This window comes from Natator depressus, chromosome 9, assembly GCF_965152275.1.
Source record: "Natator depressus isolate rNatDep1 chromosome 9, rNatDep2.hap1, whole genome shotgun sequence".
NCBI lineage: Eukaryota > Metazoa > Chordata > Testudines > Cheloniidae > Natator > Natator depressus.
In genome coordinates, this window is record NC_134242.1 from 59,397,229 (window position 1) to 59,421,634 (window position 24,406).

At 48.0% G+C, this 24,406-nt stretch overlaps 1 protein-coding gene across 4 annotated transcripts in view; it reads left to right on the plus strand.

Moving 5' to 3' along the window:
- Positions 1-24,406, plus strand: part of MID2 (midline 2) — a 336,918-nt gene that overhangs the window by 273,261 nt on the left and 39,251 nt on the right. For all 4 annotated transcript variants that reach the window (XM_074964320.1, XM_074964324.1, XM_074964322.1 and 1 more), the window contains 3 exons: positions 1,589-1,716; positions 3,298-3,441; positions 20,832-20,993. In XM_074964320.1, coding sequence (XP_074820421.1) covers positions 1,589-1,716; positions 3,298-3,441; positions 20,832-20,993 — 434 coding nt within the window. The remainder of the gene's footprint in view (positions 1-1,588; positions 1,717-3,297; positions 3,442-20,831; positions 20,994-24,406) is intronic.

The window sequence follows — 24,406 nt, forward strand, 5'->3', positions numbered from 1 at the left end:
AAGTCACACCATTGCAGCCACCAGGGGAGAGGCAGCAGTGGCAGGAGCGGCTCTAGGCACCAGCAAAGCAAGCACGTGCTTGGGGCGGCACATTTCCAGGAGCGGCATTCCCGCCACCCTTTTTTTTTCTCCTGGCCCTGCTCAGTCAACCAATGAGCCCCTGCATGGGGCGGGGCAGTGGGGTCAGCGCTGGGGTCCCGGCCCGGGGGCAGTCCCTGCCCTGGCCCCCCGCTGCTGGGGAAGTGAGGCGATGCGGCTCCTCCCTCCCGCCCGCCCCGACACATGTGTCACAAGCGGCGGAGGAGCCAGAGCCAAGCGGAGCGGAGCCCAGGATCAGGGCAGGACCCGCGGGCAGTAAGGGACCCGCTGCCCCGGGCAGCTCGGCGCTGGGCGGGCGCCCCTGGTCCGCCCCCATCCCCAAAGCTGCCCCGCCCCCCAGCCGCTCTGTCGGTTACTGTCCCCTCTGCAGGGGTAGGGCCGGGTCTGAGATCGGGCTGGAGGCCTGCGGGCAGGATGTACAGCCCCGAGCACCTCACTCAAAACACAGCTATAGCATTACGCATTCTTTTAACGTTACCAGTATCAGTGGCTTCTGGTGAGCGCAGTTTCTCAAAACTGAAATTACTAAGAAATTATTTGAGGTCCACCATGTCTCAAAATCGTTTGTGAGGACTCTCATTACTTTCAGTTGAAAGTACCATTGCACAAAATGTAGATTTCACTGAATGATTAAAAGACTACGCAAGTATAAAAACCAGAAAAATTCAGTTCATATAAATTCTTTTAATTTATGAGAAACTGGGCGCACCGGAAGACACTAACGTTTTTCATTACAGTGTATAGTTGAACCTAAATTGTTTGCAACTGTGATTTTGTTAAAATTAAATGAGTACACTAGTAGGAAATTGTTTTATTTCACTAACTACAGATTCTCTGTGTTCATTTTTTTTTATTTTAAACAATCAAAAAAACCCAAAACAAAACAAAAAAAACCATTGCAAAGTGAAAACGTGTAAAAGCCAAAAAAAGGGGGGAGGGGCAACTTTTTTTTTTTTTTTTTTTTGCTTGGGGCGGCAAAAACCTAGAGCCGGCCCTGAGCAGTGGGAAATATTAGCAGAAATGTCCTAGTGCAGACAAGGCCTGTGAGAATCCTCACTAGGGATCTTATCAGATGTGGGGTGCCACTTAGTCTGGAATCGCGAATGTCCAGCTGGGACAACGGGAGGCAAGTTGTTCAGAAGGTGAACATGAAGTGTGAATGGGAGCATGTCCTTCCTTGGAAGAACAGGCAGCGCTGTTGCTTAGGCAGCCCTGTCCAGCCCAGCATAATGTTTGTGATTGTTTCAAAGAGCAAAAGGAGGATGCTTCTGTCACTAACAACAACAACAAAAGCAAGCAAAGCCACCAGGCCCTTCCCCAGGGGATTGCTGCATTGCTTCCCCAGAGAAGCTGCTTTCGGTGATGGTTTTCCTCCTGGCATGTTACATCACTGTAAGGCTGTTTGCGCCTTTTTAATCAGCAATCTAACTGCCGGGTGGGTTGTCCAAACACACCCTAATGTATATTGATGCTCTTTTCTTTCTTTCAGGGTCGCCATGGCAACTGCATCCTCTCAAGTGCTGATACCAGATATCAATTTTAACGATGCCTTTGAAAACTTTGCTTTAGATTTTTCCAGAGAAAAGAAACTGCTGGAGGGGCTGGATTATCTAACAGGTTTGTGCTGATCCTGCTTTCCTAACACATGCTGTAACCTTCGTTCTCCTCTCAGATGAGGTGGAAAGTATTTTAATATAAATTACATTGTAAGTTGTTCTCGTCTTTTAAACTGCTTGTTGATGCTGTAACTGGGCATGGTAATGGAGCGGCCAGTCTTCAGTCCTTGGGCTTTTGGTGTTCAGGCATGTTCTTAGGGTGTCTGTTTCTGAAATTTGTTACAATTCTCTGCCCTTTCTGCAAAACCTCTGAGTCACACTCTCATCCCCAGGCTTGAGTACAGCATCCTCCTTCTCGGACCCTTCCCATCACTTCTATCCAGTCAGCTGCTATGGCCATCTTCCATCTGACCATGTGACCACCCCACCCCACTTTAAATGCTTCCCATGGTTCCCCTATTTCCACCCCATCCAGTTGAAGTGTCTCACTTCCAAGGACCTTCACAGCTCTGCCCCTTCATATCTGCTCTCATCTCTCATCACATTGGCTGCTATCTCCTACTTCCCCTTTCCCATCTCCTCTGCTTCACCGGTGGTGCTGACGTCCACCACTTTGCTGAATGCTGGGAATGACCTCCCTGAAAAAATCCCTGGAATCTCCTTCAAACCCCACTTCCTGCCATACTGCCCACAGGAAATGAGCAGCCCATAGTACATTTGAAAAAAAAACCATTTAACGTGTAATAGATTTTGGTGTTTCCTCTTTGCTGCCCTTTGTATGTGTCTTGAGACCTTAAATTGCAAGCTCCTTTGGACGGGGATCATGTCTATCTTTGTGTTCAGACAGCACCTAGCACATCTGGTCTCTGATCCAGATTTGGGTCTCCGGGTGTGACAGTAATACACATAAGAATAAAAGGTATACCATAATGCAAGTAATAGCAATGAAGGGCTACTCCCGTCCTGACGTGCTGCAGTCCTTTTTGACGGGTTTTCTTCTACATTTGAAGAAAGTGGGTGAAAAAGCTGCCCATGTAGTGTATAGTATCTGCAGAGGGCATAGCCTCAAGGTAGCACACAGAAAATAGCCGTACTGCCGTGGCCACGCTGCTGTGTTGAGCATGCTAGCTCTGCTCAAGCTATAATGAGCACGTCTACTTGGGCTGGAGTAGAGACATACCTGTGTTTCTTTACAAGGCTACTTAAAGCTGCTGAGGAGACAAACGCACCAGAGAAGCTAGCTGATCTTTGGGTCCATCTATCACATTTCCAAGAAGATAATATAAGAGGAGAAATATCATCTGTGTCCAGAACATTTATCAGATAAAAAGGTAGTTAAAAAATCAGTGCCAACCAGACGCAGGGCTTTAATTAGCAGCCTAAGCCTTCAATGTGACCACATTAATCATAGATCTCCTAGCCTTATCCCTCTTGCTTGATGCCTCAGCCCTCCCAGGAGCCTCCGTTTTGCACCATGGAGCCTCCATTTTACTCCAGCAGTCACTCAACAACACATAGAATTGGTTTTTCTGTGCAGTGTCTGTGCTCCCTCCATATAGAGACTGTCTCCATTATGAGGTGTCACTCAAGTGGATGTAAAAACCCCTTACTATCTCTACATTGTCATCTGTCGCCCATGCAGCACCCAATCCACCGTCTGTCCGAGAGGAGCTTTGTACGGCTTCCCATGACACCATTACAGTCCACTGGATCTCGGAGGATGAGTTCAGTGTCAGCTCCTATGAGCTCCAGTACACCATCTTCACCGGCCAGGCCAACTTCATCAGTAAGTAGCCATTTGCTTGCAGTGAATGCAGTGTTGCCGTGAAGAAAGTAAAGAGGGCATCACCAGGGATCATAGTCCAGTCTGGCAGGAAAGATGCCATCGGTCAATGTCAGGAAGGGTTCAAGGGCTACAGCAGCATTGCAGCTCCTATATCAACTTGCCAGAAACCTTGAGAGCTGTTTAACCCCCAAAATTAGTTTTGGTTAGAAACAAAATTTTGCTCTGTTTTTGGCTTTTTGGGGTATTTTTGGAAGTCCAGTGAAAACAGCATGTGGTTGTGATTTCTCCCTTCCTCCGCGGCATTTGCAACCCAGCCTTGCCGCAAAGGGCTCATGCACAAGCGCCAACAAGGGAAACTGGCCAATCAATTTTCATTCTCCAAGTTCAGCAAAACGGCAGAAGTAAACAATCAGTGTTAACAAGACAAAGTAAATGAGGTTTCCCCTAAGGATTGCCATCTGAGAATAAAGATGGGGTTAACAATCCAGGCAAGCATGTTCATCTTTTTTTCTTAATGGGAATTTTAGCTTGACTGTCTTTTTAAAGCGTTCTCTGCATCCCGTTTGTAAATGGCTTCTGTGTGGGTATCCAGTGTCTGGGGGCGGGGGGATGGGGAGGAGAGCAATTTAGAGAGGATTCCCTGCAATTTTCTCCTTCCTCCCTCCAGGCTCTGCACCTGGGCCACTGGTCTTTGGCTGAGGAGGGTTGCATGGGCACTTTCCACTAGGGCAGGTGCAGATTGACACAGTGTGTTCTGCCCACTCCCTGGGGACTGAATGTTTTGCCACCTCCCCAGCACCCCACTTCCAGTCAGACTGGGGTCCAAACTTGGGACCCAAACCTGGGCCTCTCACAGCCTGTGCAGGGCACTGGGGTTGCTAACCCATAGCAGTCTCTGCTGATTTACCATTAATACTGCTAACACTTTGCACTCATATACCTATCAGTGAGGAATGGTTTACCTGCCCCACTGAGGAAGGCAAGTATCAGCCTCCTGTTATGTGTGGGGAAGCTGGCATTGAGGGGAAGTCGATTGCCCAAGGCCACGTAGGTAAACAATGGAAGAGCTGGGGTTGGAGTCTGAGTTGCTGTCTACCATGCTCAGTCCTTTAGACACCAGCACCTTGGGACAGCCTGTAACAAAGAACTTGCCATGCTGTTGGCTACTGATTTAATCAAAGTGCAGCGAGAGAACAGAAGTTCCTTTTCCCTCATTACTTTTTTAAGGCCCCAGGACATGTATATTCCATTGCACTAGAACTTGGTCACTCCCCATTCTCCCCCAGCCCCTGTCCTATTTGGGTAGCGTAAATAAACCATGGAAGCTTTGGGGTCTGGCAGTTAGCAAGCTGGCTTGCCCAGGAGAAGTGGGAGTTTGGAGGAAGCTGTGAGAAGAGGTTAGCTGAGGACACGCCTCAGGGCAGTAATCGAAATTATTAAGGAGCAGAGGGGAACTTTGAAGTGCAGTTTGTCAACTCTGTGCTTTGGGGGTCCAGAACTGAATTGTTTTGTGCTGCACTGAGTATCCAACATCCTTCAGTTCACTGAAGGATCCTCAGCATTAGCAAATCTAATCTCCCTGGTGGCTGGTCATTCGGGGAGCTACCAAGAGACGTGTGCATAGCAACACGCTCACATAATTCCCTAGGATTATACAAATAGGACAAAGCTGGTGCTCAGTGAGCTGCAGGCTAAAAATGAAATTTGTTTTATATACCCCACACAACAATACCAAGAGAAGTCTTTAGGTAATTCTTTCAGAAGATGCCTGTCTTATCTAATTACTTGTCAACCCCACTACACATTTGCTTGGCCAGGAATAAGATTAAAGGAACATGGGGGGCTCTTAGTGATTGAAGCCTGTCAGCACGTAATCTCTTAGTAAATGGGCTGTGGTCAAATGGTGAGGAATCATCAGTGCACACTTCAGTTCCCACCCCATCAGCAAGGACTTGGACAGTAAGCAGTGAGTGCTGGCTCTCACATGGCAGTAGCCTGAATGCTGCAGTAGCCATGCTGTGTTAAGGGCTGTCTTTACAAGGATTCCACAGGGTTGTAGCCACCCCCAACCTTGCTGCTAGAGCAAACAGGGTGACAACTATTTTCATTTGTAACTCAGCCCTAACCATCTGTTCTGGGGTGAAAAATTTGGAAAGCAGCACTGCAGCCTGGCTGGGATCTCCTTGAACATGAACTCCTGGTTGTGTCCTAACCAAATATTTTGTTTTCTTGGGTTTGTTGACATATTTCGTGCAATTCACCCAAACTTGTCATATTTATCCCTACCCTGTTTTATACCTAGTAGTGAAAAAGAGAAGGTGTGTCCCCTCTACACATGCTGCACCTAGAAAATAATTAAATGGGAGGGTTTTTGGTTTTTTAATCTGAAAAATATGTTCATAGTGTATTTAACAAATGGCTCCCAGGACTCAGGAAGTTCATAAAGGGATACAAAGTCTTCCACGGGATTTACTGTTATGTATTTGCATGGCACAATAGATGGGTGTGGGGCTATTCAAACCTAGAACATGAGAGAAGGCAGGCTTGTGAATAGAAGTATTTTAAAAAGACATTTTCTGCCCCAGGACGCTCACTGTTTGCAATGAATAAGGACCAAGAGTGGGGACACAGCAGCAGAAAAGGGAAGAAGAGAACCCCACCATAAATTCTGGGAAGGGGATGCTGCTCTTTGACACCATTGTTTTGTTGAGACAATAGATTGTTTCTGCTGATTTGTTCTGAATATTTCATCGGTTACTGCTGTCAAGAGCTAGATATTCTGTAATTATATTAGCACTGGAACAGAGGTTAATGGTGGGGAGATCAAGTCCTGCCCAAAAAGCTAGTAACCCAGGGTTTGTCTGCATGGGACGTTAGTGCACAGCGAGCCGGGCTGTGAATCTAGAGCACCCTAACTTTCCATGCAGTAACGTCCCTTGTGGACACTGCTACAGTGCACTAACATGTGCAGTGTGCTGTGACAGACTGCTGCATGAAGCGGGATCATGCCATCCATGTTGTCATCATCTGATGGCTGTCCAGTTACTTGTGTAAAATAATTTTGGGGCTCACGGTCACACTTCATACAGCCCAGTTGTGCTGCAGTTGGAGTCAGGGGAGCAGGATGAAGCCCCTAGTGGATACTACACATGTCACAAAACCAGGCATTGCAAATGGCACCAACTCCCCTAGTTGGCAGCCTCAACAGAGAAGCCAGGGACTGAAGAAGCCATTGAAAGATATCTCCAGAGGTGGGTGCTGCATGCCGGGGAAGTGTCAACAGACTTTCCCAGCCACTGCCGCTGCAGGACCTGCTCTGAGGTTGGCACAAAATAGACTATCCTGTAGAGCTGTCAGTCCAGCGCCTTTCCCCAGCATTGCAATCACATAATTTAGTTTTTTTTCTCTGACCTCGCCGATTTTACCCTCTAGTCTCGGATGCCTGCCTCTGATTTTGGAGTACCTCGCTCACCTGCATGGTGGAATGTGCCCTAGGGTTGGTCTGTTACTGTTCACCTTTGTCTCTTGTGTAACAATCTCTGCCTAGCAGCAAAGCAGTGGTTGTAGTTTTTTTTCCTAGCATCTCACAGCACCATGCTAGCCTGGGTCAAACAAAATCAGACAGCACAAAGGAACATCAGAAAAGGCAAATCTGGGCTGGCTGTTCTTCTGATCAGGCTCCAGATACAGCAAGTCTGCTGTTTAAAATAATTGTCTTTACCATTTCAAAGTTTGCATCTGACATTAGCTAATATTAGAACAAAAGTCCAGTCACTAGTCAGAATTTCTTCAGACATCAGAAATCAGCTGAAGTCTTGGCAATAAAGCAATATGCAAATTGCCTTGGGGTTAAAATTTAACAAACGTGCTAAACATCTACTTGATTCCCCTGCCCCAAATTAAGAATACCAAACAAGGTTAATGCCTGCTCTTTGCTAGCACCATTGATTAGCATTAAGAAGACTCAGTAAATTACAGACTGATGAGACCAGAGATTCAAAACGGTGGTTGAGATGACTTGTATCTTGGTCATTATTCATCATCAGAGCTGATAAAAAACTGGATTGTAAACAAAGAAAATGTCATTCTTTTGATTTTTACAGATGTGTAGGTGGCAAAAGTACAGAGCTTTTAAAGCCAAGAGATATTGATTCTGCCCTCCAACACAGTGATTCATTTCTCCAGTAGCTGGACTCGTGTTCATGGCATGAGGGAATATGTGAATTTTCTCATTTTAGAACATTGCCTGCCTCCCCTTTCAAATATGATGTCAAAAATTAGTACAATCTGAGGAAGCAGGTACAAAGTTCCCATGACAGTTTGTGGAGTTGGTTTTGAGAGGGCTCTGGTGAATGTCCCTCCCTTGATATCAGAAGTATTATGCATGTTCAAACAGGCAATTAAGCAATAACCACTTAGCTACATGATCCCTTTCCTCCTTCAGGAAGGTATAATGCTTGGGCAGTGCGAGCCGTTCCATACATTTCCAGAATGTCCACATTTCTATGTAACAGAAACACTGACCAGTGGTTTAGCACTTGCTTCTTTAGTCTCTTGAACATCTATATAAGGCTCTCAGTGCACCTCACGATTGTTAATGTCTTTACCCAGACCTGCCTTTCTGAGGCAGGGCAGTGCTATTATGCCCATTTTACAGATGGGGAACTGAGGCACAGAAAGTGATTTGTCCAGGGTCATGCAGGGAGTCTGTCATGGAGCTGGGAATTGAACTTGGCTGCCACTGGGCAAGCCTTCCTCTCAATAACTTGTTTTCCAGCAGATATTATTTCCTCTTCCAAGTCAGGTCATTTTAAAGCTACCATATATTCACATATGTTCAGGGCTGTTCTAAAGAGGATGGTGGACAATTGGTTTCCATGTTCACTGAGGGTAGGACAAGAAGGACTCAACTTAGTTTGCAGCAAGGGAGATTTAGGTTAGACATTAGGAAAATCTTGGAATCCCAATCATTGGAGGTTTTCAAGAACAGTACTTCCAGCACTGCATGTTTATGATTCTGTACTGAATTTGTTCTTCAAAGAATCAGAATGGGTTTCTGACCTGACTGTTACAGAGAAGGTATTTTTCTTCACTGCAGCTTGGACACTGAGGTCGGTGCCAAAGGCCTAGAATCTGGTCTTTTCTCCTGGTAACTGAGCTGTGTGGAGGGGGGAGGATGTGACAGGGACTGCGAGAGGAACGAGTGCCTCTGATTCAAACACTCTGTCCCAAGCACCTCAGTGAGACTCAGCGGTGGGAAGCTTTTGTCTCAAGCTATTTCTAGAGCTTCCTTTGCCTGCATGGTGATGACAAGGGGGTGAGGGAAGTGTCTCTTAATGCAGGGGAGGAGGAGAAACAATGTTATGGTAATCCAGCTGCGGGTAGTTAAAATGAATACTGTGTCAGGCTGGCCCACCGAGTCCTCCTGCTAATAAGGGGAAGCAAAAAGTCCTTCCTCCTGTAGTGGGGTGTCCAGCTCAAAAGGCCCAGGGGCCACAGTCAGTACTGAGGGGCAGGCTCTCTGCCCTGTCCCATGTGGCTGGCACAAAGGAAGCAGAATCCAACCTGTGGGAGAATCCCCTTGTGCAAGGACTCCTTGGCAGGCATAAGGCTGCTGTAGATGCCTCCTTTTGCCTCCCTCCTCCCAGCATCAGTGCAAGGGTGGGGAGGGGGAGTGGCTGGACTGCGCTGTGCTTTGGCTATCCCCAGCCATTGTACAGTCCTGGGGGAGGGGAGGGGAGCATTGCCAGCTAGCATCCACTAGAGCAGCCCCTGCGCTGTAACCTGGGCCAGGGCAGGGCTCTAATGGCTGTTGGCACTCTCAGTTTCTCCTCTCTTTCCCCCTGTGGAGCTGCATGGGGGAGGAGATCTGTCCTTTACTAGGCTCTGCCCCAGACTGAGGCAGAGCCAGTCGGGCTCTTCTGCTCTCCGTGAAGCTCCCACAGCCGGCAGCGATGCAGGTGGTAGAGCTGCTGGTGCTGCTCTCCTCCCTCCGCTGGGATGCAGCAGGTGGCCAGTGCGGTGCGTGTGAGCAGCCGCAGCAGGGAGTGGGCCTCAGGTTCTCGCTGCACTCCCAGAGCTGCACCTGGGGCTGCTGGCAGTTGGTGGGAGGTAGCGCCCGCTACCTCCTCCCTGTAGGGACAGGGCTGCTTCAAACACTTCAATATAAACGTCGCCAGCCCTGGCTCAGGGAGGCATATTCAACTCACCCTCAAAGGAACATTGTCTTTTCAGATCAGTTGCGTTAGAGGGGTGCAGCTTGGCAGACACCCCTGCTGTACTATACAGAGTTCCCATCTTACTAAGCAATTTCAAAACATCTGGGATTCTCCCCCAAAAAGACTCCAATTAAATAAAAAGAGGAAAGGGGGCTAAACTCCAGGAATTACCACAGAATTACCAGCAGCTTCCCTGTTTTGTACTTATAGCTAATCCGCAATGAATTCTACCCACGAGCACCTGGAGGAGCTCTGTAAGCCAGCTCCTCAGCTGGCGTAACTCAGTGTGGGGCCTGTGCTGGTTTACTCCAGCTCTGAGTCTGCCCCAGAAATGTGCTACTCAGGACGCAGTTAGGACTAATTCAGGAAGAAACTCCCAGCATGTCGTTAGACATATTTAATGAAGGCATTTCCCAGTAACAGTTGGAATGGGTACAATGCAAGTGATTTACAGCAGAAGGTTTGAACCGTCTCCTTTCACCAATGAACTCTCCTGGCTGTGGAATCCCTTGTCTCAGCCCCTGCAGGGTACAGTGTTTGATCCTTTGGGAAGGAGCTTTTAGGAACAGAGTAGAGGCAGTGCAGACTAGTGCCAAGGGCCAGCTCCAAGAGCCACACTGCTCTCCAGGGACCAGGCTGACAAGAGAGGGTCTGGGTCTTCATTAGAGCTGGTTGGGAAATAGGCATTTTCCCCCATGGAAAATTTCCGCAAAAATGAAAAAACAAAAGAAGTTTTCATCAAAATTTCCCATGGAAGAGTTTGGCTTTTAAGCAAAAAAAAAAAAAAAAAAAAAAGCCAATATCTAAAATATTTTGAATCAGAAATGCTGCTGTGGTGCTTCACGGGAGTTGTAGTTTGGGTGCCTAATGCTCTCATTCTCATTATAGGCTGGGCTCACCAGTCAGACTGCATCTCCCATGATTCAGCATGGTTCCATCATGGGAGTCCCTGGCTGTGGTGCATCATGGGACATGTAGTCCAACTGGGGGGGAGGCATAGAGGAAAAAGGGATCTTGAAGAATCAGAACTACAACTCCCATGTAGTACTTCAGCTGATTAGCCAAATCAAAATGTTCTGGGTGTTTGTTTTTTCAAAGAAAAATTGCAGTTTCCTACGGAATGCAGACACTTGTCATGAAAACATTCATTTTGTCGAAAATCCAATTCTTGTTCTCTCTGTACCTGCTACAGTTGGGTTACCAAGATAAGGGTTGATCAAAAAGTTTTTGTTTTGATAGAAACTTTTTGATCAACCCTCATCTTGGTAACCCAACTGTAGCAGGTACAGAGAGAACAAGAATGCAGCAATGGGATTATACATCACTGATGCAGTGTCCAAGAACTAATGCCATTTTCCAGCTGTGGTCTCACCGCAGCCCCACAACTCTCTCCTCTGTGACATGGAGCCGTTCCGCTGCCTTTGTGTTGACATTGCTCATTGTAAACTCACAGCTCCAGAACTGCACTGCCCACTCGGTCCCCTGCAGTGAGTATCTTGTGGCATTGCTGCCTTAGACATTCACCCCTCCCGTTGAATGGCCAGGGTTCTGTGACCAATTTTCTACTGATTTTAGGCAATTTTCCCAACTGACTCATCTTCAGCTTTTCTGTCCACATCTGATTTCCCTGCGGCCCCAGTGGGTTCTTTCTTCATCTTCATTGCTGTTCAAAACTCCACCCAGTTTAGAAGCATAGGGAGTGATCCATCTATCCCAGTATCCTGTCTCGGACAGTGGCCAGCACCCGAGGCCTTGGAGGAAGGTGAGAGAAAGTCTGTAGTGGGCAGTTATGGAATGACTTGCACATGGAGAAAACTTTTTCTTAATTCCCCTATCAATCAGGGGTTGGCTGTTGCCTTGAAGTATGAAGGTTTATATCCCTGCCCAAGCCTTTTTTTTTAACCCCTTTTTATTTTAACTCCAGATGCTCTTGCTATCCAGATACTTTCCAAATCCTGCTAAGCTCTTGGTCTCAAAGATAGCTTGTGGCAATGAGTTCCACAGGCTAATTGTGTGTTGTGTGAAAGAGTATTTCGTTTAATTGAACGTCCCCATGTTCTTGTATTATGTTAAAGGATGAACAGTGTACCTTCTCCAGACGAACCATTATTATTTATATTTTTACCATGTGTCCTCTTTAACATAAACCAATGTTTTCAATCTCTCTTCATAGGAGAGTTTTTCCAGACCTCTAATATTCTCGTCGCCTATCTGAATGGGTTACTCCAGGTGAAGGGGTACTATTGATTTTTTAACCTGAAATTGTCAGTGACTTGCAGTTTACTCTCTTTTCTGAACTGTTAATGAAAATTTTAAATAAAACGAGTCCAAATGTTAATGCCTTTGGTGCCCATTAGGTGCCTTCTGTCAGCTCAACACACTGCTCGTGGCTGCGCTGTCCTTCCCAGCTTCTAACCCATGTGTCACTGTTCACATCCAAGCCCGTTCAAATGTGCTTGCTCCGCTGGGAGATCCAGGTCATATTAACTCTGGTGGCGGCTTAAGAATGTGGCTCAAAGTTAGATCAGAACTCCCATCCTATGGTTGAAGAATGCAAGGTATGGAAAGTCCATGAAGGCCACATTTGATGGAAGGTATAAACGCACAAGAACCCAGTATGGGAAGTCCTAGAGGACTACTATTCTCATCACAATGTTCAGGGGAAAAGATGTGAAGTCTTGTTAATATCAGAGAGCTTTGGGTTGAAAATCCCATGGCTGACACTGAAAACTTGCTGCTGGATTACTTACTATTTGCAGCCTCTTGCTTTATGGGAGGCGAGATGGTGCCACAGACAAAGGAACATGGCTATAAAACATCTCTACTGCAGCTCCCCACTCCGTATGGGCGAAGCATGCAAGGAGGTAAGAGTATAGTGCCAGATACCACATATGACTGTACAAATGGTTTGCCCTGTGGACCAGAATATCAGAGCGCTGAGATTCTTGGCTGGTTACTGCCTAACAGCTGGAACACAGTGGGAGGAACAGGTAAAGTTTGCCAATTGTCAGCTGATGTCTGACTACAAAGAGGAAAGCTTAATGGGATTTTTCCTTTTAATGAAAGCACAAAGGATGCCAGAGATGGCTGGATAGGCAGGTTATATCAGCTTTGAAGATTTCATTCTGCCATTCTCATTGGAAGCCTCCTGCATATTTAAGGTGCACTTAATAAGCTCCTTTAGAAATCTCCCTCAGTTGTGACACTCTGCATTTTCCTTTTTTGCACCGACTAGCACTCCTTTATCTGCAGCCAGGGTTCGACTCCTAACAGCACATAGGCTGTGATGGTGCTTGGGTCAGTAACAAAGGCATAGGGTTCAAGGTCACAGATGTTCCATGTAATAAACTAATCCAAAAGGAGTGAGTTGCTAGGAAATGAACATCACTGCAAAAGCAATGAAATGAGAGCGCAGTCGGAGTTAAATTTATCACCTCTTCCCTGAGAATGTTACGCTTCTGTGGGAAGCACACACTAATTCAGGAAAAAGTCTGGAAATCCCACATGCCAGCTAGACCACTTGAATTCCAATTTCACTGTCTAACCTGACATTCATTTTCTTCCTCCTGTGTGGTGCAGACAGGACGGCCCTTCTACTCTGAGTCACTTCAGAAATTAAAGCCAGCCTTGGCTCGCGGATCCCCACCTGCATGAGGCTATGGGTGGGGATATGAAAGCCCATAGGTAGGACCTCCCACATACCCCGATGCCCTGGAGATCACCAACTGGCCAATGAAGTGAATTTGGTGCTTTTGTCCCAGAAATAAGAACAAGCCAGTTGATTCCCTTGGCTCTAAACTGAACGACAGTTTGCGAGGACCAGAAAGGGACCTCAACTAGAATCAGGGCAGGTGGGGGCTAGTCTGTCTCTCCTCTGATGGGAGCACAATTTTGGACAGATCCCAGTGATGTATAGAAGGGTGCAGTCAGACCAGAGGAAGTATGTGCAAAAGCAGCAAAAGTTCCTGGATGGTTGGAGGGCTTATGAAGAGACATTATGAGAGTGTAGTTGTGCAACAATATAGGTACATATGATAAATCTCTGAGTGTTTGAAGGCTGCAGAGCCTGAGGAAGGAGATTGGTCAGTTATTTGGGGCACAGTCTATTCTGTATCTCTTTATTGTAGCTATTTCACCTTGTGCTTAAAATAATGATGCCCTGATCCTCTAGGTGCTTTAAACAAACATTTCAAACAAAAGGCACATGGACACGTGCAGCCTGTCCTCCCCTTCTTGTGATCTGAGCTAATCAGCCAGGAGCTAAAAACCAGAGCAATGATTCATACCAGGCATTGCCCTAGTTACACCCAGGGATAGAACTGAGAGTGATGGAGCTACAGTGAGGAAGAGGAACAATAAGGTGAATCCCAGGAAATCGGGTGGAGAGATGGGAGCAGTGTGAGTCTCCTGCTTGGGCCATTTAAAATTGGCCAGCAAGAGATACTAGAAAGTGAATTGTGGGGCTCAGTCTGATGCTGGCCCCAAGGGATGGGCTGGATGGGACCTAAGAGTCCTCTCCCATCTCTAATGCTTCTGACATGATTACAGTGTTTGCTCATTGGGGAGGGAGAGCACAGTTAGTCAACCCAGCCTTCCAAACTCCAGCCCGCTGCATGACCCATGGGTCTCAAACCTGGGTCTGCAGGAGCAGCCATGCTCCAACCCTCCACCAGATAGCCTGCTAATGCTTGCATACCTGGGACCCATGAAGCCCAGCCCCAGTTTGAGGCTCTGCCCCTGCAGTCCTATTGGTGGAATCCCGAAGCAGCTGATTGGCCTATTGTCCCTATTTAAGCCAGCAGCAGGACCAGGAAACTGTCTGAATAACTGGGCTCCACCCTGTTCTGGACTGTGTGTCCCCTGTCTCCTGGCTTGATTTCTTGGCATCCTGACCCAGTGTGACTCCTGGCATCTGATTCGTGGTTCTAACCTCCTGGTGTCCTGACCCAGCTGACTCCTATGTTGTGACTACAGACTCTGGCTCTGACTACTAGGTCTGGCCACCCACAACCCATCAGTGATAGGCTGTTTGGACCACATTTACCGGGGGTGGGGGCAGAGCTTGGTGCGAGAAGGATGCACCCAGCAGCACCACTGCAGCCACTAGAAGCATCAGACTCGCCCAAATGGGCCCCCCACCTCCATAATCAAGCATTGCAGGCGCAATTTGTGCATATGACCTCAGACAACTAGCAGCTGCAGGAGCAAATGAGGCAGCTGAGCGGAGAATAGTGTGCTGCCAATGCAGTGTGCAGGGCCTGGCCCTGAACAGGGGCCTGCAATACCATTGCCACAGTGTCTTGACAGGAACCGCTGGCAGTTCCAGGGCTTCATAAACCAATGCCACCTTGTGTTCCTGGTGCATTTCCAAATCCTTGCCTCTGACCAGGCCAAGGCAGCCCTGGTAATCAGCCTGCTCACAGGAGATGTGTTAGACTGGGCCTTCCCCTTGCTGGAAGGCCATAGCCCACTGCTCTTGGAATGGGATGCTTTTCTCCAGTTGATGTCGACCATCTTCGATGACCCGCAATGAGCACAAGCAGTCAAGAGAGCCCTGAGGAGGCTCCGGCGGGGCCAGGCACGGTGGCCTCGTATGCAGCGCTCTTCCGCCACCTACAGCACATACAGAGTGGAACGAAGCAGCGCAGCCATACCAGTTCCGATGGAGCTTGCAGGAAGAAATCAAAGATGAACTGGCCCATGTAGAGATGCCAGCGGGCCTAGATGCCTTTGTTGACCTTACCATATACATGGATACTCAACTGTGAGAATGAAGGGAGGAGAAAGCGATTGCCTGCAACCTCCCTTACTGTGTACCATGACCCTAGCTTCTGTATCACCCGCCGAACCCATGCAAGCCAATCTGGCTGACCAGCGACTCACACCTGAAGTAAAGGAATGACACCATCAGCACCACTTGTGCTTCTACTGTAGTGAAACTGGCCATGCCATCTCAGCCTGCCCAGGACGAACGCCAAAGAGCCTGGGGACACAAGCCGACCCAGGCCCAGTGTGGGGAGCTGGCCTGGTCCTTGAAAGAAGAGAACTTCCCCATATCCTAGTCCTCACTGAGCTGCACCCTGAGCCCCATCCACAGGTTTCCCCTTTGCAGGTGCCTATCAAGCTGCGCATACCAGGGGACCCTAACAGATTCCCCTCCAACAGGCCTCATCAATTCGGGAGCAGCAGACAATTTCATGGATGCAGCTACAGCTCAGACCCTAAAGCTACTCCTGCTACACAAGGCCATATCCTTGATCCAGTTGAGGAGGAGACTGTCCTCCTGGAGGCTTATTCAGGAACACAGAGAAATGATACAATTCGGTGTGATCCTGTCCCACATTTTCCCCTGATCTTTGGCATCTGCTGACTGATCCTTCATGATGCCCTCGTTCACTGGCAAGAACAGAAAGTTACCTTCCCTTCAGAACTCGGCTGACTGCAGGGCAGGGGCCAGCGAATGATGCACCCAGACACAAGACGGCTCAAGTAGCGGTACTTGGCTGCACTGAAACACCTACTGGGGGAGCTATGGAACTTCCCTCCCCACCCAAGGTTGTGACCATGGGCTCTGGCTCCAGCTATTAGGTCTAGCCCCCCATGACCCAGCCATGATCCAGCCATCCAGCACAAGTGAAATGTTGGGGCTAGGGAGGGAATTTAACCAGCGAACTAGTGGCTGCTAGCAACCGCCTTCTCCATGTGTTTCTGCTACAGCCCAGCATGCATAACACACTTCAGTGGCGGCGCACAGCTGCTAGAGGATGGAAGCCGCCTGCACTTTCCTCCAGCCACGTTCCCATTGTCATCAGGAGAAGGCCATTGGACCTCCTTCCAGTAATCCAACACGCCCTTCCCCACAACTCATTATTACCTCTTCACTCCTTACTTCCGCCTCCAGGAGCCAGCACCATCCCTCTACCTCCCACCCAGCCAGCGCCTGCACCCCCTCACATCCTCAGCCAGTGCCTGTGCCCCCTCACATCCTCAGCCAGCGCCTGTGCCCTCTCACGTCCTCAGCACCATCCCTCCACCTCCCACTCAGCCAGTGCCTGCGCCCCCTCACGTCCTCAGCCAGTGCCTGCGCCCCCTCACGTCCTCAGCCAGCGCCTGCGCCCCCTCACGTCCTCAGCACCTTCCCTCCACCTCCCACCCAGGCAGCGCCTGCGCCCCCTCACGTCCTCAGCACCATCCCTCCACCTCCCACCCAGGCAGCGCCTGCACCCCCTCACGTCCTCAGCCAGCGCCTGTGCCCCCTCACGTCCTCAGCACCATCCCTCCACCTCCCCACCCAGCCAGCGCCTGCGCCCCCTCACGTCCTCAGCACCATCCCTCCACCTCCCCACCCAGCTGGCGCCTGCGCCCCCTCACGTCCTCAGCACCATCCCTCTACCTCCCACCCAGCCGGCGCCTGCGCCCCCTCACATCCTCAGCACCATCCCTCCACCTCCCCACCCAGCTGGCGCCTGCGCCCCCTCACGTCCTCAGCACCATCCCTCTACCTCCCACCCAGCCAGCGCCTGCACCCCCTCACGTCCTTAGCTACCAGCATTTCTCCACCTTCCACCCAGCCAGCACCCCCTCATGTCCTCAGCCAGCGCCTGCACCCCCTCACATCCTCAGCACCACCCCTCCACCTCTCACCCAGCCAGCGCCCCCTCCCGTCCTCATTCAGCACCATCCCTCCACCTCCCAACCAGCCAGCGCCCCCTCATATCCTCAGCCATCACCATCGCCCCCTCACGTACTCAGCCAATGCCATCCCTCCACCTCCCACTCAGCCAACACCTGCACCCCCTCACCTCCTTAGCCAGTGCCGTCCCTCCACCTCCCAGCACCAGCACCCCTTCACGTCCTCAGCCACCATCAGCACCGGATCACGTCCTCAGCCAGCGCCATCCCTCCACCTCCCACCCAGCCAGCGCCCCCTCATGCCCTGAGCCAGCGCCATCCCTCCACCTCCCATACAGCCAGTGCCAGCACCCCGTCACATCCTTAGCCATCACCATCGCCCCCTAACATCCTCAGCCAGTGCCATCCCTCCACCTTCCACACAGCCAGCACCAGTGCCCCCTCATGTCGAGAGCCAGCGATAGCAGTGAAAGTCACAGTCATTTAACACAGCCATGCAGAGTCATCACACAGATCTACCAGCGTAGCCAAGGTGGGCTAGTGGATTGATTCCTGGGATTTTACATTTTTGTGACCCTTTTGTGAAGCCTTTTTAGTTTGTGTTGAAATCTGTTCCATAATCCCCATCTCACAGACAAATTACGTGTGGTCCTTTATGAAAATCTGTTTTCTAATCTATGTGATAATATTGTTTTTTAACTCCAACTGTTCTTTTCACATTGAGCTTGTCCTAGTATGGTGATACTCGTGTTTATGATAGAAATCAGTATGTCGTTTGAAAACATATTGGTAACAGCCCAATTTCCATTTCCTTCTTCCATTTTTTTACCCCTCCAATCTGTCCCACAATCCCAAGCGGAGCCTCTTTGGCTGTTTTTCTTGTTTCTCACGTGGATTTTTTTTAAATACTTCCTCCTGTTGCACCCTATTTGGTAGGTTCCTTCATTCCCTAAATTTCCTTCCTTGAAATCTAACAGTCATGTACTGCTGTATTCTGTGCTCCATCCTTTACCAAGCTGAATCCAAGTAGCCTGTAATCACAGGTTCAAATTTCCTTCTTATCCTCATATTCCCAGCTGGTTCCTCTCTGTTGATAAGAAGTAGAGCTATGTTGGATTCTCTGTCATAAAGCTGTTTTCTGATTTACCTGGGCACATCTTTGGTACCCATGCCTGGGTGTCTGTCATGCAACAGATGGTACTTGGGTAGTTGCCATCCACCTAGACCATGGGTCTGAGTACTTCAAATTGGTCCAGGAATGTTTCATTGTCTGTTTCCTCCACTTCTGGTGGTCTATAGCAGCTGTTCGCGGCAGTTTCTTCTCTAACTGACATTAGCACTTGCTTATAGCACAGATATCTGTAATAAGAATGTCCCCCATGGATGCAATGTTGCTGTTTTCCTTTCCCTTGCTACTCTGTAATCCTGTATTAGCCCAGGATATACATAATGTGCCTGTATAATGACCACCTAATTGGGGACCCTCAATGCTAAAAGAATAATCCTCCACTGCTTCTGAGCTACTTGAGTAACTCCCTTAGCTGATAGTTTTAGTAGACTTTTAATCGCTTATATGAATCAGCCACTAGAGGGAGACAAAGTGACATATTGCTAGTATGAGTTACACTAGCCTGTAGTGTCACTCGTGGATTAATATTAATTATATCTGTAACTTCCTTTCCCCTTTTAATCTGTGAGCACTAAGCCCCATGTAGTATGTACGTGATGTGACTGCCAGTGGGAAGGTATTAGAATCGTAAAGCAGCACAAATGGCATATTTCCTTTTATTTTTAATAGGCTGTGTCACAGGGCTGTGGTGTCACCCATTACAACTTGCTGAATGACACAGCAAGATTTTCCTGGAGGAGAGAGAAATTGTGAGAGGTGAACAAGTCCATGTTTCATTCAAGAGAGGCCATTAGGCAATGGCACACAGACCTTGTGCTGGCTTGCTGTACGGAGGTGAATGCACCCTCAGAACCAGGTGCCCTTTACTCTTGTGGCCTGTAATGGTAGCAGCAATGGCTAGTGAAAAGGAATAAATATTGACCACAGCCATAACTGCTGTTTGGTGAATTTGTGTATGGTTGTGGGAAATTCATCCTTGCAGCCAGGACAGCAGTGTAGGAGAGAAGTGGACGTCGCCAAGGGAAACATTTGGGGAGGAAAATAATTTTGTTCTACAGGAGGGTGGAAGCAGCTGCAGGCTTCCAGCACCATCCTATACGGCTGTACTGACAATGCGTCTTACCTCCATCCTGGTGGGTTCTCCTTGGACGCTGAGCATGTGCGGGAGGCACGTGTGGGGTGCGTGGGGAGGGTCATCACATCAATGTTCTTAACACTACAACCCACTGAGCAGTGAAAAGGACACGCCAGCATGGCAGGATTACGTTGGCTGGTGAAAGCACTACTGTGCATGAGGTGGCCTCCAGCTAAAGAAATTCCACTGGCAGGGAGCATGTTCCGCAGGGCCTTGCTGCCAGTCCATTCCCCTTACTGCCGTCGTTTACTACAACCAAGTAAACGCCATCAAGAGCTCCCAGCCTTTCCAAGGTGCACTTCCTGAAGCATTTGTTTCTCATTTTGGTCATATAAGTCCCCAAGCACACCAGTATTTTATCTGCATTTTACATGGCAACTTGAAAAGGAGACTCAGTGAGGCCGCAGCATATTAGCAGCATTGCTTGGACCCTGTTGCAGGGGTAATCCCTGTAGACCGGGAGAGCTAATTGGAGTGGCTGCAGTGAGGGTGGGTTAAGTTTACAGGCACTGGTTCTTAGAAACCAGCTCAGGCAAAGACCTTTTGTCTGATAAACAAATCGCTCTGCATTAAATTACAAACTGTGAGAGCTCTCCGGTCACCCGGCACATTTGGCAAGGCCAGGGGTGCAGCTGCATGCTCCTCCTGGCATGACCACTGGTGCTGTTCTCCTGCAATTAATGGGAGAGCTTACACCTGGAGTTCATTAGCAGCCCTTTTAAGCAGCTGTAATGAATGTGAGTGCTAAGCCAGAGACAGACCAACAATCAAGTCTGCCCACTCAGTGAGGTCTCATCAGCAGCTCGTTGTATTTGGCTTATCTTGTCTTCTCCCAGGCGTCCTCTGCTGGATGTTTCATCTTCCAGATGGCCTGGACCTGGAAGAATCTTTATGTTTTAATTTCTGTTCAAAGCTTTCTCTGGCCCTCGCCTCCATCCCTTCCCCAGATAACAACATGACAGGCTGACTGCAATGCCTGCATCCCCTTTCTCACTACTCCCTGGCCGTGCCAGCTTTGACTTACCAAGTTTCACTTTCATGTGATGATAAAAAAAATTCCCCCAGCAGCCGTTTTCTATCATTTATGTAAATTTTCCTTCAGCCTCTTCAGCAAGTTTCTCTTGTTAACTCCTGGGCAGACAGTAAATCAGTCTGAAGGATGCGTGGTCCATGAACTCCACTTTACCAGCTTGTGTTGCCTTTGCATTATATCTTGTCCTCTGACTCCATTACCTGGTAATAAATCTCCTCTCCACACCTTGCTCCTGTACTGCAGGTCTGTACAACTCCATGGATAGCTGGATGATTGTCCCCAACATCAAACAGAATCACTACACCGTGCACGGGCTCCAGAGTGGCACCAGATACATCTTCCTTGTCAAGGCCATAAACCAAGCTGGGAGCCGGAACAGCGAACCTGCCAGGCTCAAGACAAACAGTATGTGCCAGGGCTTTTTTTTCAGGTTGGGTGGGAAGTAGAAAAGCAGCTTTATCAATCCTGGAGTTTAAAAGGATATTGCTGAGATTTTCCTTAACTCTTTAATTGCTGTGGCTTATAACCACCCTTTGGAAACTTGAAATCTTTGTTTGTTGTTTCCTTGCTTGACTTGTTTTTAATTCCCATCATACGCACAAAACACAAAGGCCAGATTGCATGTGAGCCCTGGGCACTGCATGCTAGCTGGTGTCTCTAGGGTTTCCCCAGAATGCTAAGCTGCGCCCATGTTGCTAGTTGGGTAGGGTTTGTTATTGTAGGGTTATTCATGAGCTCCTTTATGCAAACACGTCTGTCTCTACTGTTCCATCGTCCCCAGTCCCTTCCCCTCCATTCATCTGTTGCATACTGTCTAAATCCTAGGCGCTGGGGCAGGGACTGTTTGGGCAAACGTTCAGGTCAGTTCATATCTACTCTGAACCCACTTCTCCAAACCATATCCAGAATTCTGGCTTGGTCAAGAAGCGAAAGTAGCAGAAATCTGGTTGTACAACCTGTTCTTAATGAGCAGATGAGCATCCCACATTTTTGGTGCTTAATAAAGTCAAACCTCTTGAAATTGACTTCTCGCTTACTTCTGAGCACTGAGCTTGGTGTCTACTGGTTTGTTAAGAGAGGGTCGCTCATGTGGATTAGACTGCTCACTGGCTTATTATTGTGGGGTTATTTGGGAGGACTGTGAGGCATGTGCTGGTTTGTTATCATAGGGTTATTAGGAAAAGAAACCTGAAAAGCATCTATATGGGAAATGTCATGGGCTTTGCCAACAAACATGAGAAAAAGGTTAGTTCAGACTTTGGTTCTCCCAACTTGAATTCCCTCAGAGGGGAGGGAAAGAGTTAACAACATTCTAAAAACGGAAGTGGGATCAGACCATAGGCCCATTGACTTCAAAGGGAACAGGACTGGATCCACTCTGGCCATGGAGAAAAACACGATATGGGGAGGATTCAAACCTCATTGCCCATTAGCTCAGTAACACATCTAGGATGATTATTTCCCGCTTAGTGATGATTTGTAATACAAAAAAAAAGGTCAAAATATCGGAATGGGCAGTCGGTTTCCAAAGTAGTTGCAAGTGACTTATCTCTTGGCTTTTGTCCAGCGCTGCCTGATCTGTGGCCATGTCTTGTTGATGATTATAAAATTCCTCCGTCTGGTCCCGACGTGCCCAGAGTTCTTTTTTGTTCTCTTTCTTGATGTTTCAATCATGTCTGAGTTCTGCACTTGACTAGGCTTTTGAAATGATTTATTGCTTCTACCTCCTCAATCTTTTCATGGAACCGTGGCAACTTTAAATACAATGAAATTAAATAAAGTCCATACATTGCAGAGAATGGATAGACGCTGATGAAAAACAAACTCCAATCTAATTCTCTTTTGTTTATTAAAAATGTATCCCTCCCTCCAAAGCTGTTTAAAAGCACCCTCCCTGCTTTGAAATACACTCAAGATGGAAATAAGAAATTGGTGACATGACAGGCCAAGAGCTGATATGACAAACCTACTCAGAAGAAAGGAAAATAGGTTAGTTTCAGTAGCTCCCTGGGGAGGCTGCAACTTGTTGTTTTATTCAGTGTCAGTCATCAGAGATATTAGCATGCTGCTAAGTGCAGTGCTTTACAGACGAACCTGATTTACTGAATTATATACGGGATCAAATTTTTAATTCTGATTGTTCACTCTCTGTAGCAGCTTCCTACATTTGTCAAACTGTAAAGCAGGAATTGCATAAAGTGCTATAAGAAGTGCTCAGCATTACTGTTATGCATATTACAGAATGAATCTCTAACATTGGGATTGTATGATCATTTAAATGATCATTGCATCCCCAACCCAGCCGAAGGATAAGAGAACAGCTAAATTAACATTAAAACATTATTTGCATATGTTGCTACAATATCTGTCTGGAGCCAACCTTAGCATCAGTGTCACCTTGAGACTTCTACTGTAACTACCTGTTTCCACATGTTCAAAATGTGAACATCTCTCTTTTGATTAACGTGCTCTGTGCTTGATGTCTGTCAGTCCCAGTTTTTGGAAAGTTTGAGCAAACTGTGTCTACCTCATTTTACATATGTTCAGGATGATGATGTTAATGAAAGCGCTGCCACTTGAGAGCCAGGTTACTTCTGCTGAGAGGCAGGAGAGCCTAAGCACCTCATTAGCATGATGAGGACTGCACGTCTCTCCAGACAGTCTGTGCTCCTCTCTACCCCTCATTTACTCTGCACCCTTGAGAGCAAGGCAACAGGCATTCGGGGGACTTTGCACTTCCCTGTGCGAGTGCCAGACTGCCCCTAGCATGGAGCTTGATTTGCAGCCATGTGCGGTCTCCCCTGGAGCTCAGCAGTCATGTGCGCCACACAAGGATTTGCAGGCTCACCTGTGTGATACCACAGCTCTTCTCAAGGCTTAGAATGGGAAAGAACTGCAGGGAGCCTGTTGGCTAATGTTAACTTTGTAATAGTGGCCACAGTCACTCACTCTGCATGCCCTTGGGTAAACAGGGGAGCTGAGAGGGTAAAGCCTAAAAATTGTCCATAGGAAGCTAGAACACTATTGCACAATGCAGGCAGTGTCCTCTTACAGCGCCTGTGAATGGCCACAGTACCATACTGAGAGGGCCTTTGAGAAGGAGCATATATCAGGCATGGGTATAATGGCGATTTGGCTTGCTAAAGAAGGGGAGGAAAGCCAGGTGACAGCCAAAGCAGGAGGAGAGCATGCCGGACATGAGGAGGAGGGAAGACTTTACCCTTCAGTCTCCCTCTAATTCCCTCTTCTTGTATGTTAATCTCTGCTCCGGTCCTTTCTCATGTGCTTGGGGCTGTGCAGTATATCAGCGGACACACAGGGAAAAGAGTAGACTGAATTCTCTTCTAGGGGCTGCTAGCTGAGCACTGAGAGGTGAGGATCCCACCAGCCTGGTGTACAGATCTAGAGAAGAAAGAGCAACATATTAACCATGGGAAAGGTATTCTGATTGGCAGGGCTGGGAGCGTTGCTCAACACTTCTCGTTATAAGACCCTCTTTTCAGTGGCTTTTAACTTTGCCAAGCTTTGACCATTTGGGCTGAAATTTCTCATGTCATGTGTGTGGCATAGGCTGATTTTTTTGACTTCCTTTTATGAAATATTTCACCAAAAAAATCCAGCATTTCCGAGAAGAAGGCTGGGGGGAAATAAGTTGTTTTGCCCATGTGAAAACATTCTGGCAGCCTTTCCCTGAGATGTCTATGCTTTGGAGCAGGGACTTACCATTTTGACAGGAGTAGCCTTTGTGTCAGGGCTGTGCTTTTTGATGTTCCCTGTGAAAATCCACCCAAACGTGGCCATTGGAAAAATCTCAGGTC